Source organism: Gobio gobio (assembly GCF_949357685.1).
Source record: "Gobio gobio genome assembly, chromosome: 14".
Lineage (NCBI taxonomy): Eukaryota > Metazoa > Chordata > Actinopteri > Cypriniformes > Gobionidae > Gobio > Gobio gobio.
The window spans coordinates 33,988,778-34,001,800 of record NC_137107.1 but is presented as its reverse complement, the minus strand read 5'-3'; the positions used below and the strand labels follow the sequence as shown (position 1 = coordinate 34,001,800).

At 37.3% G+C, this 13,023-nt stretch overlaps 1 protein-coding gene across 1 annotated transcript; it reads left to right on the top strand.

Annotated features, from left to right (window-relative positions):
* Nucleotides 1-2,147: 2,147 nt before the first annotated feature.
* On the top strand, nt 2,148-12,062 carry LOC307137403 (beta-1,3-galactosyl-O-glycosyl-glycoprotein beta-1,6-N-acetylglucosaminyltransferase 4-like). Its single transcript, XM_079835036.1, has 4 exons — nt 2,148-2,265; nt 3,669-3,747; nt 4,143-5,394; nt 10,790-12,062. Exons 3-4 carry the CDS (start codon nt 4,144-4,146, stop codon nt 10,844-10,846), a joined length of 1,308 nt encoding a protein of 435 aa, XP_079691162.1. The 5' UTR covers nt 2,148-2,265; nt 3,669-3,747; nt 4,143; the 3' UTR covers nt 10,847-12,062.
* Nucleotides 12,063-13,023: the final 961 nt, after the last annotated feature.

Below are 13,023 nucleotides of genomic sequence, written 5' to 3'. Positions count from 1 at the left end.
ATTTTTTTAAATTCCTGAAACAATAACAAAACTATTATTGATGAATAGAATGTCTTGATTATTAAGAACAGGTACTTTTTGTACCCATTTTTGCTAACAGGATGGTAAGTAATAAAAAAATGTGTTCAAAAACATATATTGTATATGCTGTTAATGATCCTCACCTCCCAAAATAAAACATAAGTATGCAAAACATTTAACGTTGCTGTCAAATTATTATTTAAAAATGACTCGCCTGGGTGGAAGACCATAAGAGTGGATGAGTTTTCCCTCATTGTCCTGCATGATTTGCCATCAGTAATGTGTGGCACTGCACCTATATAATATGGTTTTATATATAATATTTATATATGTATATATGTGTTTATAGAATTTGCAATATACACTAAATACGAAATTAGAATTTCCACCTTGTTAGGTTTATAGATCTAACAGGGCGGAATCAACAGGGTGGAAAATTTTAAGCTAAGTTAACCGTAGCTCTTTGAGGGATCAACGTTTAGCTAGCTAACCTTCTACAGATAAACAGAACTTTTATAACTATGTCAGATATGTTTTAACATTTTTTTTGACCGGACAAACATTCTTCATAACAGAGCCTAACAGGGTGGAACTTTAAGAGTGGGACAAGCAGGATAACATTTCAAAAACTAACAAAAAGGTAGAGGTGAGAGTTGAAGCTTACTTAATTTTGTACGGTTGAATTCCAGCAGGAAAAACTAATTATGTAATTTCCTGAAAATTGTCTCAATGAAATTGTGGTCTTTTTTGGAAGTCGAGAAATACATACTAACAGGGTGGAAGATGACTTCAGGGACACAGTAAATGAAGACAATTGTAAAAAAAATAACTATAGTTTCACATGATTTATATGTATAACTAGAGGTAGTTTAGCCTATTCTATAACATCTAAAAATATTTTTAGATTTTTATAATTTCATGGTTTATAGTTCTTGTGGAAGTTGATTACTTTGCACTGAGGACATGATAAAATTGAATGCATATATCAATAAAAAGGTGTGTAAAATACAAAATAGTATTTTTAATACCTATTATATCTGTTTAAGTGATAAAGAAGACCAACATTTATAATTTAAGCCATTTCTTATGTGACTCGTTTTATAGAAAATATGAGTAAGTAAATCATAAAGACAGAAAAGTCACTGTATAACAGGAACGACCCAGCTACAACATGCGGCTGTTGTCATCGGTAGAATTGTTGCCACTCTCGTCCTCGTCACCACTTGTGACCGCGACCGCTTTGTATTTTAACCATAGAGTGTAAACGAGCAGCTATGGTTGCGCGTTTCACACACCCTCTCCGGACCACTTTGAGTTGTTGACACTGATAGCGGCAAAAGCGACGCATGCGCTTTTCACTTGTAAAACTCAAGGGTGTATGGGTAATGTAGTCTCTGCTCGCAAATGAGCGTACCGGTACTCTAAAAGCACATGAGTTTCCTTGTTGTACGGGAAACGCACCCCAGTTTGGTTTCTCTTTTGTTTTAAAACCTTATTTATACTTAGGCTAATAATTTCTCCTTTAGATCATATTATTCCCTAGCTGCTTCACGTCCCATTCTCCTTGCTGTTTTGTCTACAGTCTTGTGAACAAAATCCTATTAGTAACCCCCTTTGAAATCATTTACATTTAAGTAGGCCTAACTGTAATTTAATTAGGCCTATACATTTTTCTCTGTAACTCTATCTGATTACAGTTAGGCCTACATTTATTTTGTTATTAAATTACGCAAGCTAGTTACGTGAAACTAACTCCCCAACACTGCAAAATATAGGCTACACAATTATTTATTCATTAACAACTTGTACCATCAGGTATTTGATTAATACAAATCTAGCTCTATATGACTTGAATGAAAACAGAAACAAGTAGGAAGTCAACATGGCAAGCACCCAACTTTCATTTCTCTTTGTGTGTGTGTGTGTGTGTGTGTGTGTGTGTGTGTGTGTGTGTGTGTGTGTGTGTGTGTGTGTGTGTGTGTGTGTGTGTGTGTGTGTGTGTGTTATACAATGTCACCACAAAGACCGAGATCCTTGTCTTCGTCGGAAATTATGTTCTTTAAAAATTGTCAGACACGCATGTGGTTAAGTAGGAGGGACGTCAAAACAAGCAATTGGTATGAACTGTTCAAACTCTGCAGCATCACTTTCCCCCCACTTTTACTGCTGTGCTCATAAACATTAACACCATCATAACCAAAACAGATGTTTAATAGTCATTTGATGGTTGTTCTTGCGAAAAAGGTGAGTTGAGACTTATTTGAATTCTTTCCAGCAAATTTAGATCAAACGCTTATCTTTGGGCAAATCGAGTCAAAGGCTAATTGTTGTTTCATAGTCTCAACTTTATGGCAGGTGTCTTTTCTGGACTTTGTATATGTCATCGTTCGAAAATGTGTTGCTGCACGTGTGTTTGAAATAGATTTGGAAAGGGGAAGCAGTGTGTGAGATGTCAGCACGCCGAGTGGATTTTTATCATGCAGGCTACTCGAATACTTTTCTTTGGGCTGCCTTGGATTTCTGTTAAGTTTGTCTACTGTCGATGAGGAATTAACTTTTTTTTCACTCCCTTTGTTTGCGGATGACGTCGTTCGCGGAATAGTAAGTTTCCACTAATTTTATAATTAAGTTATCCATACTTTATATATAGCCTACAAATGGGATTTTGTGTTGTGGGAGAATAGGGGAAATACTGCTTTAACGATGTAATTAAAACCACATGAAACTACTGACGTTAGAAGTTAGACTGTGAGCGTGAGATGTGCGCGCGCGAGTTACTATTAGCCTATAAAATGTGTTCGAGTTCTGCACAAACATTAAAGGAATAATTCACTCAAATTAAAATAAAATAAAAATTATGTCAGCATGTAGCTACTAATCCTCTTGTCGTTCCTTGTACGACTTTATTTCTTTCGGTGAACCCATGGCACAATTTAGGGACATAGGTTGCTGACAGTCGCCATTCATAGGGTAGCTACTATGAATGGTAGCCTAACTAAGACTGTCATTCTGCCAAACACTTCCTCGGTTCCACAGAAGTGAAGGCATACAGGGTTTGAACAAACGCGCGAGGGTGGTGGTTTCATTTCTGTGCGATGCAACGCGACCCAATGTAGGCTACTGACAAATTATAAACCGCGGACTCGAACGATGGATTCTCAAAAGCTCTGACTGTAGGATGGAAGAACGAGTACCTTAAAAACGACTTAACATTAAATAAAAAAAATACTTGTAATAACAATGTATTGGGGTTGTAATAGTTTGCAGTAGGTTAATTCATTGCTACTGTTATAGGCTCTTGTTTTGTAAAAATAAAAAAAAAACAAGAAAAAGAAAACAAATCCATGTCTAACTGGTCGTTATGGTATGGACGACACACAAAAAATGCATGTGCTAAGAATAAAAGTACAGTATATTTCATCTGTGCCAATAAAATGGTTACAAAAGCAGTCCAAGTAATTCACAGACTAAAAGCAGTCTCTATGGGAATGGAGTGGGTTTCCTAAATGTAAGCAGCATGTCAATCCAGAATGTAAACTGCATGTAAATCCATTCAACCTGGATATATTTATTCTTCAAGCACTCTGGAATATTTGAAAACTTGAAGGTTAAGTTTATAGCAAGGCTTTAACATTTTATGTCAATAGGTGGCACTGCTCATGTCTGTTCAGAGGATATTTCCAATGCTGAGCAAGTTTCATCGTAATACCTCAAAGCATCGAAAAGGTATGATTGCACTTACTGTATGGTGTAGCCTACACAACATTAAATTCATCTTTTGGCATTCAGTGCCAGTCCTACTCTCCAAAATGTACATAGCTACCTACTTCCCTCGTGGCACATTTTTTCTTTCTTTCAATAGATAGCTTCGTTTGAAAGACATAAAATGTGCCAATAAAATAGACATGTAGATACATTTCTACATGACCCTGCTAAAGTTGAATCCGCATTTATATTTGCATGTTATAAAAAATATGTTTACAAGTGATATGCTACTTAAATCATCTTTGAGAGCTAGGTGGTTGAGGCGCCGTACGCAGTTTGTGTATAGGGAGGACCATCACTGGGTGCATTACAGTTGCATGAATTTTACTAACACAAGCTTTCATTTCTCTCTACAGAATGAGAAGATGTTGGCTTCGACTCAAACTGAGAAATGCCATATTTATCTTTTTAACACTGGCACTTCTTATATCTTTTTCAAGAGTAAATAAAGGAAGAGGACAGGAAATTAGAGTCTCTGAGAGGCCACGGCTGACAGTTAAACATGGCATTAATTGCACAGCAATATATGAAATGGAACCTGTGGAGGTGGGAAAAACTTTAGCCATCCGCAAGCAAAAAACCTACGTAGAGGCAACTGACCAGACGATCGCGAATGCCACCTCTGATTGTGATCGGTTTGTCTCACAGGGCTATGATGCGATTCAAGGCACTGAATTTGAGCGTGAATTTCCCCTTGCTTACTCTTTGATTGTTCATCAAGATGCAGATCTTGTGGAGAGGTTGCTCAGGGCCGTTTATATGCCACATAACATATATTGCATACATTATGATCTGAAGTCCTCAGCTGACTTTATTTCAGCAATGAAAGGTCTGGCCCGCTGCATCCCCAACGTCTTCATAGCCTCTAAACTGGAGAGGGTGCAGTATGCAGGCATCTCACGACTCAAAGCGGATCTTAATTGCCTGTCTGACCTCTTAGATTCTGAGGTTAAGTGGAAGTATGTCATCAACCTGTGCGGCCAGGACTTTCCACTGCGCACAAACGCTGAGCTGGTGTCGGATCTAAAAAAGCTGAAAGGCAGGAACATGGTGGAGAGCAAGTGGCCTGAAGGAAAGCAATGGCGCTGGAGTGTTCATTATATCCAGAAAAATAACAAATCGGAGTATTACGACACACCTGTCGCTACGTCTGAGGAGAAATCTCCACCACCTCACAACATTGATATGTTTGTGGGCAGCGCATACTTTACTCTCTCAAGGGAATTTGTGGTTTTTGTTCACTGGAGTTTTCTAGCCAGTGATTTCTTGGCTTGGTCTGAGGATACATACTCACCTGATGAACATTTCTGGGCAACTCTGGTTCGTGTGCCTGGAGTACCAGGTGAAGTGCCGAGATCTGATCCTGAGATCTCAGAACTGATGAGTAAAACACGCCTGGTAAAGTGGTCGTATTTAGAAAGGCAACTTTACCCACCATGCACTGGAGTCAGTGTACGAGCTGTGTGTATTTATGGTGCTGCTGAGCTCAGATGGCTCCTAAACTACGGCCACTGGTTTGCTAATAAAGTAGATCCAAAAGTGGATCCTGTCCTTATGGAATGTTTAGAGGAGATACTTTTAGAAAAGCGACTAAGGCCAAAAACTCTGGTAAATTGACCTTATTTTTAATACCGGTGAGATGTTGTGAATTAGTGAGAAAAAAATATATATTGTTATAGATATTATGTTTTTTTGTGTGTGTGTGTGTGTGTGTGTGTGTGTGTGTGTGTGTGTGTGTGTGTGTGTGTGTGTGTGTGTGTGTGTGTGTGTGTGTGTGTGTGTGTGTGTGTGTGTGTGTGTGTGTGTGTGTGTGTGTGTGAAAGTGCTCTTTTTATGGTGTTGTAAATTTATGAATAATTATTAGCCAGCATGAAGTGCAATTGTTTGCCTACAATAGTTTTAGGGTTTGTTGCCAGTCCTCTTTTAAAGTCCCAGTGAACCGGAAGTTGCAATCGACTTTATTTCAGTGATTTGACGTATTTCCGAGAGAAACGGAATACTAAATGAGCAGAACAGAGGGCATGGTTTGTTTTTTTCCCCCTGTGACCTGATTGGATATAGAAACGTAGGCGTTTCATTCAGAAATGGAGGCAGATCTGAACGCACGTTTGCAATCAGTTTAATGATGGCATGTCGAAGCCCAAGCCGTCAAACAGACGTCATCAAAAAAGGCCTACCAATGTAGAGGGGAGGAGCATTTTCAGATTTTGATTAAAGATTACGAAGACAAATAATTTTTTGATGCGGATTGACTTGCACGGATGGATTGTTCACCACAAAACTAGCAATTTGCACTAACAAAGTAAATATGGTCAATTTTGATTTCATGAGGACTTTAAGTGAACACTTGTTCTATTGTTTATGAGACATGTCAGTAACATAAAGAGAGAAAATGAATTTTATTAGAGCAAAGTGAAGGAGCACAAATATATTTACCTAGTCCATACAACATGTTTTAAAAAACAGCACACACTTGTTAACTGCTGACAAAAAAAACTAAAACTTTTGCTCAAAGAGAATTTTTAACACAATAACAGAATGGCAGGGAAAACAATATGTATACTTTTCAAGCTTTTATAATCACACTCACTGGATCGTCCATGTCCTTAAATCAAGTTCAATATAGATAGAAACATTTAGCATGTTGTAATTTGTCATCTTGTGGTTTGAAAGATGCAGCAGACTTTTTGTTATCTGGCATACTCTACTGGGGGTCTGGAAAGGTCTGGCCCGCGTAAAGGGTAAAACCATCTCATGACGGTCTAAGCCCAGCTCACGTTCTCTATTAGTGGGTGAACAATCCAACTCTTGGTGAATTCTGCTTCACAGTGATAGGAAGAGCCACTTTACTGCAATGATAGGAAATTCCTGCATCCCGACAATCCAGGCGCCTAAAATAAATAGCTCTTCAACGTGATTCAGAAAATATGCTTGACTATGAACCACTGCTGCCACGATCAACAGAAATTTTTTTTTTTCCTTCTATTTTTCACTTGGTCAAACTGGGTGATTAGATAAAAAGTCAGTTTTTGTGCTGAAATACCACATATGCAGAAGTGTTACATCTCTTGTGAATCCACCCTTGAGCATTAAACACTTTTTTGTGTTCCTATTGTAAAAAAAAAAAAAAGATCCTTCTTATTGTTACTTCGCTTTTTTTCAGATGCCTATTTTTTGTACACTTTGCACATATTTTTTGCACATGGTGTAGGCCTACAATCCCCCATTTAAAAAAAAAAAAATCCTTTAGAGGTTTAGTTCACCTAAAAATGAAAATTCTGTCATCATTTACTCAATCTCATGTTGTTCCAAACCCATATGACTTTCGTTCTTCTTCAGAACACAAATTAATATGTTTTGAATTAAATCTGAGAGATTTCTGTCCCTCCATTGACAGTCTACACAACTACCACTTTGACGCTTCAAAAAGTTCATAAAGAATTGTCAAACTAATCCATGAATTAAGCAGTTTAGTCCATTTTCTGAGAAGAAACGATCGCTTTATATAATAAACAGTTTTAATTTATTCATATATATTCCATGGATTCCTCTACTTGTTATCACTGTCTTTCTGCCACCACATGCACATGCAGCTCCAAGTGATGTAACTATGGAGGCCTAAATGTCTCGTAGATGAGACTGTGTGGGTTATTTTGTTTTGTGATGCGGTTGCCGATGAAATAATAGCCCATTCGCGCATCTCTAGCACACATAAAAGATCAAGGAAATGAAGTAAGGTTGTATATATTACACTGAACAATCATAATGATAAGGAACAGAAAACCTGAATATCCTGTATTTGTATACATCACAATATGTAATTACAGACAGAAAGAAAAGCATAATAAAAAGGTCATAAATCGTTATAATGCATCATTTTTTTTTTGTTGTTATTTAAAGGTTTAAGGGATGAGATAAAAGAGTTAAATTCAGCAAGAAAAAGAGGAAAGCTTAAAGGAGACGTGAGCCATTTTTGCTTGTGGATGAAGAATTTTGCATACAAGATAAAGAAATTAACAACATATTCAAGGGACAGCAGTTTTTGGTTTTCATAATAAAAGATAATCTCTTTGAGAATGAAGGTGTGGGTCATATTTGTTTAGGGCTAAAAAATAAAAGAAAAAAGTATTGGTTATATTACAATCAATATCAGAACATTTAGAAATAGATGGGTTAACAGGATAGATCTTATGAAGGATTTTGTAATGAATTTCCTTAACTTTGTTGGATATACAAAATTTACTTGGCAAAAGCCAAGCCTTTCTCCAATTTACGTTTGTTACAAGAGAACCCCAATAGAATTTACCCCTTGGAGTTATCTTTCTCTTCTTTTGAAAGATTGTGCGTATATGTTTGTTGTTGCATTTCCGATCTAAAACGTCAAGTCCACCCAAGTGTAAAGTCGGATAAACACTGTTACCTTTACTTTAAGGTGATTTTTTATTAATTGGATTAAACCTGCTGGGATTGCTTTTATCAAGGTGTTGTATTCCTTTGGTGGAACTGGAAAGTTATGGTAATTCTAAAATTGCTTATAATTTAGAATATTACCAAAATCATCTAAGATAGATAGAATGCAATTAAAGTAATTGTTAAACCATCTTGGGGAAAAAGAGACTTATTTCTAACAGTTATATCAGCGTTGTTCCATAGCATAACTTTGTGGAGGCGAAAGCTATGGACAAAACACAATGTCCACGAGAGAAGGCATTGTTGATTAAAGTTAGATAAGGAAATGGGTAATTTGCCAGGCAGAAAGTTATGCTTTAATAGGAAAGACAGACCACCAAGTTTGTTGAAGATATTATTTGGGATGAAAAACCATAATGACACTGGGTTCATAAGGCATCTTTTCAGCCAGATTACTTTAAAGGTGTTTACCTGCAAAGTCTGAAAAGTCAAGGCCACCTTCACCTCTGGAATTAGAGAGTACTTCTCTTTTTAATTTGTGAAGCCTATTTTTCCAAATGAAATCCAAAAATATTTTAAATATATTTTAAAGATCCAAAAATAGCTTTATAATTGATAAACAGAGAGAGAGCGGGGTATACAAAGCGAGAGAGCCCTTCCACCTTAGATAAAAGAACTCTACCGTATAAAGAAAGATCTCTATGAAGCCAAATGTTAAAGACGCTTTTAGTTATCATTTTATCAGAAAAATGTAACTGATGTCTGGTAACTGGGTTTTTAGTGATATGAATACCTAGATATTTTACAGTATTTTTAACTGGGATACCTTCCAATGATGTCTCATCTATAATAATCTCACATTTTGGAATATTCAATTTTAGACCTGAGGCACAATGTTCCACCAAATCCAGAGCATCATCTTCGGAACACAAAATAATATATTTTTGTTGAAATCCGATGGCTCAGTGAGCCAACCAAAAAAATTCTCGTCACTTTATAATATTAATATTGAAACACTGTACTCACATGAACTGATTTAAATGTTTTTTTAGTACAGTAATGGATCTTGAGAGAGGAAATGTCATTGCTGGCTATGTAGGCCTCACTGAGCCATCGGATTTCAACAAAACTATCTTAATTTGTGTTCCGAAGATGAACTGAGGTCTTACGGGTGTGGAACAGCATGAGGGTGAGTAATAAATGACAATATTTTCATTTTAGGGTGAACTAACCCTTTAATTATGTAGCGAATTAGCTCAGAGGGGAAGCTCTTTCTTTGTATTTACATAAGCGCTTAGAGCGCATAACAAGATCGATCATTTAAGTGACAATTTATTTGCAGGCAGGGAGTCAGGACCAAACATATATTGTGCACAAATTTGATTAACTAAAGCGCAGACAAGACTAAAACTAACATAAAACATACATACACAAAACATACATGGTGAGAGGCAAAGTTAAAGTGGTTGGAAGAACCGGGTTAGAACAGATGAATGAAGCAATGAAAAGAGTCTAAAACCTGGGAGGAACCATCATTGATAAACTCCTTTGTCTGAACAAAGGGGTTTACCATTTTAACTAACTACAAAGTGATTTAGTATGCTACCTGCATTTGCATCAGGATGCACTTGCATCAGGAGAAAGTCTTGATAGTTCTGTCGGATGGTTTTCCAGTTGCGATCGATTCCTTCCGTGTTGAGCGAAAGAACGATGTGAACTTGCAGAGACTCTGATGGTCGAAGAAGGTCCACATGAGGTGTTGTGTAGGTCCACCATGCCTGGAGGGCCTGCCGGGCGGAGGCCCGAAGACACAGCATGTCAGTCGTAGGGGTGAGGGAGCAGAAAGAGAGCAAGTGCATCTTTGCGTCTCTTAAGAGTCTTAGAGAAATCCCACCCTCAATGGTTGAGTTGACCAATGGGATCGTTGGGATTTCCCAGTGGGAAATTCCTCTGTGGGAGATTTTATGGCTTCTTTGTTTCAAGCTTGATTCAATGGGTCTGTGCCCATTTATACTCCATTTAATACAACAAACACACACTGCATCCTCTGAAGAAGGGACACACATGAAATTGTAAGTCGTGAAACAAGAATTCATTTGATAGGAGACAAGACAATTATGAGGTACAATTACATGAACTAGTAAGATGCTCATAAGACATGCTTAAATGAAATAACATACAAGAGACACTTTACAAGACAGTTATATGCGTACATACAATGTCCTGGGCTGCATGTTAATTTATAGTGTGTTATGTGTTTTTATAGGCTTTGTGTCTTAACTATGGCCTTTTCCATGTGGCCACATTTTTTAGGGCCATAAAATGTCAGTTGGTATCCATGTCATGAGTTAGGTTTGGCTCTCTTCTCCTTCCCATCCTGTTTGCTATCGCAATCAGCATGCTCTCTGATTGAGACCGCACCTGTTCCTCTTTGTATTCATCTTTCTGGCTATTTAGTGCCTCTTGTTTGTGGCTCCTTTGCCAGGTTATTATTGTATGCTTCTCGCTCAAGTTCATGTCTCTCGTTTGCCCTGTCTAGTCTGGTCGGATCGACCTTTGTTGTCGTTTTGGTCTCACCTGTTTTTCTGTCCAGTCTCCTGCTGTACGTGAGTTACCATCTGGACGCTGTCTGTGGTGCCGAGTGCTTTGACTGGGGCTGTTTCGCTCGCCACTGTCTACCCGCTGCGAGCTCAAGACATCGGCCTGTTTCTAAGGACCGTCTATATTGTTTGATGCCTGTGTTATGCTCCAGATCTGCATCACCATTTCCTGTGATCGGCAATCTGCCTAAGTTCCTTTTGTGAATGAATAAACATTTCTGTTCTGCAGCTTTGCATTTGGGTTCTCTCTCCGTTCACTGTGTTGAATTGGCCAGAAATGGACAATTACGATTTACGAATTCCCAAGAATCTCCGGTCACACGTTTTCTCAGAAATGATAAAGGTGTGTTAAAATTGATGAATACGAGTGAACTATGAATGGCTGATTTGCTAACAGAACAATGCAGAAGAGAACATGACAGACATCGTCGGAGAGAAGAAAAGAAAGACAAACGGACATTCAAGGCCATCCGAAAGGATGGAGTCACTCAAAGCAGGACGAGCTTCCAGACGAAAACAATTGACTAGGTTAATTAGGCAAATGGAGAAAATGAACAAACGTATGATGGATGATATTAAACATATTGTGTTTGATAGTGACTTTGAATGCTCACATTGTGAAATGGTTAAGTTACGAGAGAAGTTTGGATCTCTGGACACCCAGGACCATCCAAACTTGCCTCGTAAATAAAACATGCTATTATTACTTTTTTTTAGATCTTAGAAGTGGACATATTTTAATAAAGAAATTATTATATTTCTTTGAATTTTAGAAGTGTATTTGTGCTTAGAGGATGAGGTCAAATGCAGGGTAGTCTGTTTAACAGTTAAACCATTTGCAGACATGAGGGAGAGGGTTGGCTGAAGTTAAAGGTGTTAATCAGAGATAAGGCCATGACACGGGCAAATGTAGATACGGTTTCCATCAGCAACCTCTAAACTCTGAAAGACCTCACGCCTATACTGTATGTATGTAATAAAATACAATCTTATTCTCGGACAAATATATCAAGTGTGTGCAAACTGTCCAGGGATCATGCTTACCATATTAGGAATTGCTTTATGATTGTAACCGCCCCACGCAAACGGAGGATAAAACAGGTTGCTGAGAGAAGATCGGGGCCGTACCCCGGGTGAAGATTTTTACGCTGTTATTTCTTTTTGTTGGAACTTTGTTAATCTTTTGAGTTTATTGTACTTTGTATTATTTTGAAACTTTCATTAAGTAAAATGGGGGAACCAATGTGGTGAACCTTATTAATCTTTGACCTGACTCAGAGTATTAATTTTTCCTATTTTCTAAGTATTTTTATATCTATCCATGATAAATCAATAGAATAAATATACATTGAAAAGAATATTAGTAACCTGTCTAGTGCAACGGAATCCGAGACTGAGTGAGCTCAGGACACCGCCGAGGACCTTTGATACTACATCTGATATGCCCAGGAAACAGGTGAGATCGCCCTCTTATTAATACATGAAATAAAGGGCTTATCGGGTGTAGAGTATTAGGGAGTTACAGCGGTATAAAAATACAACAACTGACAATCCAGGGTAACTGAGGACCTTTCTCTGTTGTGTTGGGGGAAGGTCTGTTAAGCAGAAAGCATTTAAAACATATTTGTTAAATCTAACAGGTGATTATGTGTCTGATTTGCCTCAGTCGTTACATTATATCAATAACATTTTCACAAATGTCAGAGTCAAATTTAGAGGTATAAAGATTGCTATAAAATTTGGTAACAAATTCTGATATTTTGGTCTTTAGAGATAACTTCATCAATTTTAAGTGCTTAAAGAGCTTTCCTCTGGCCATTTCTTTTTTCCATGGCAAAAAAAAAAAGAACTAGAATTCTTCTCTGGCTAAAGGTTACCCTCCTTGAGCCATTTGGCCTGAGACCTTATACAGGTGCTGGTCATATAATTAGAATATCATCAAAAAGTTGATTTATTTCACTAATTCCATTCAAAAAGTGAAACTTTTATATTATATTCATTCGTTACACACATACTGATATATTTTAAATGTTTATTTCTTTTAATTTTGATGATTATGACAGACAACTAAGGAAAATCCCAAATTCAGTATCTCATAAAATTAGAATATTACTTAAGACCAATACAAAGAAAGGATTTTTAGAAATCTTGTACTGGTTGCTTGTACTGTGTGCAGGTGCCAAGTCCTGTTGGAAAATGAAATCTGCATATCCATAAAGTTGGTCAG

Coding starts and splice junctions, on each gene's coding strand:
- LOC307137403 (XM_079835036.1), top strand. CDS start 4,144: ATGAGAAGATGTTGGCTTCGACTCAAACTGAGAAATGCCATATTTATC. Junction 5,395..10,789: donor GACTAAGGCCAAAAACTCTG/GTAAATTGACCT, acceptor TTTTCTGTCCAG/TCTCCTGCTGTACGTGAGTT.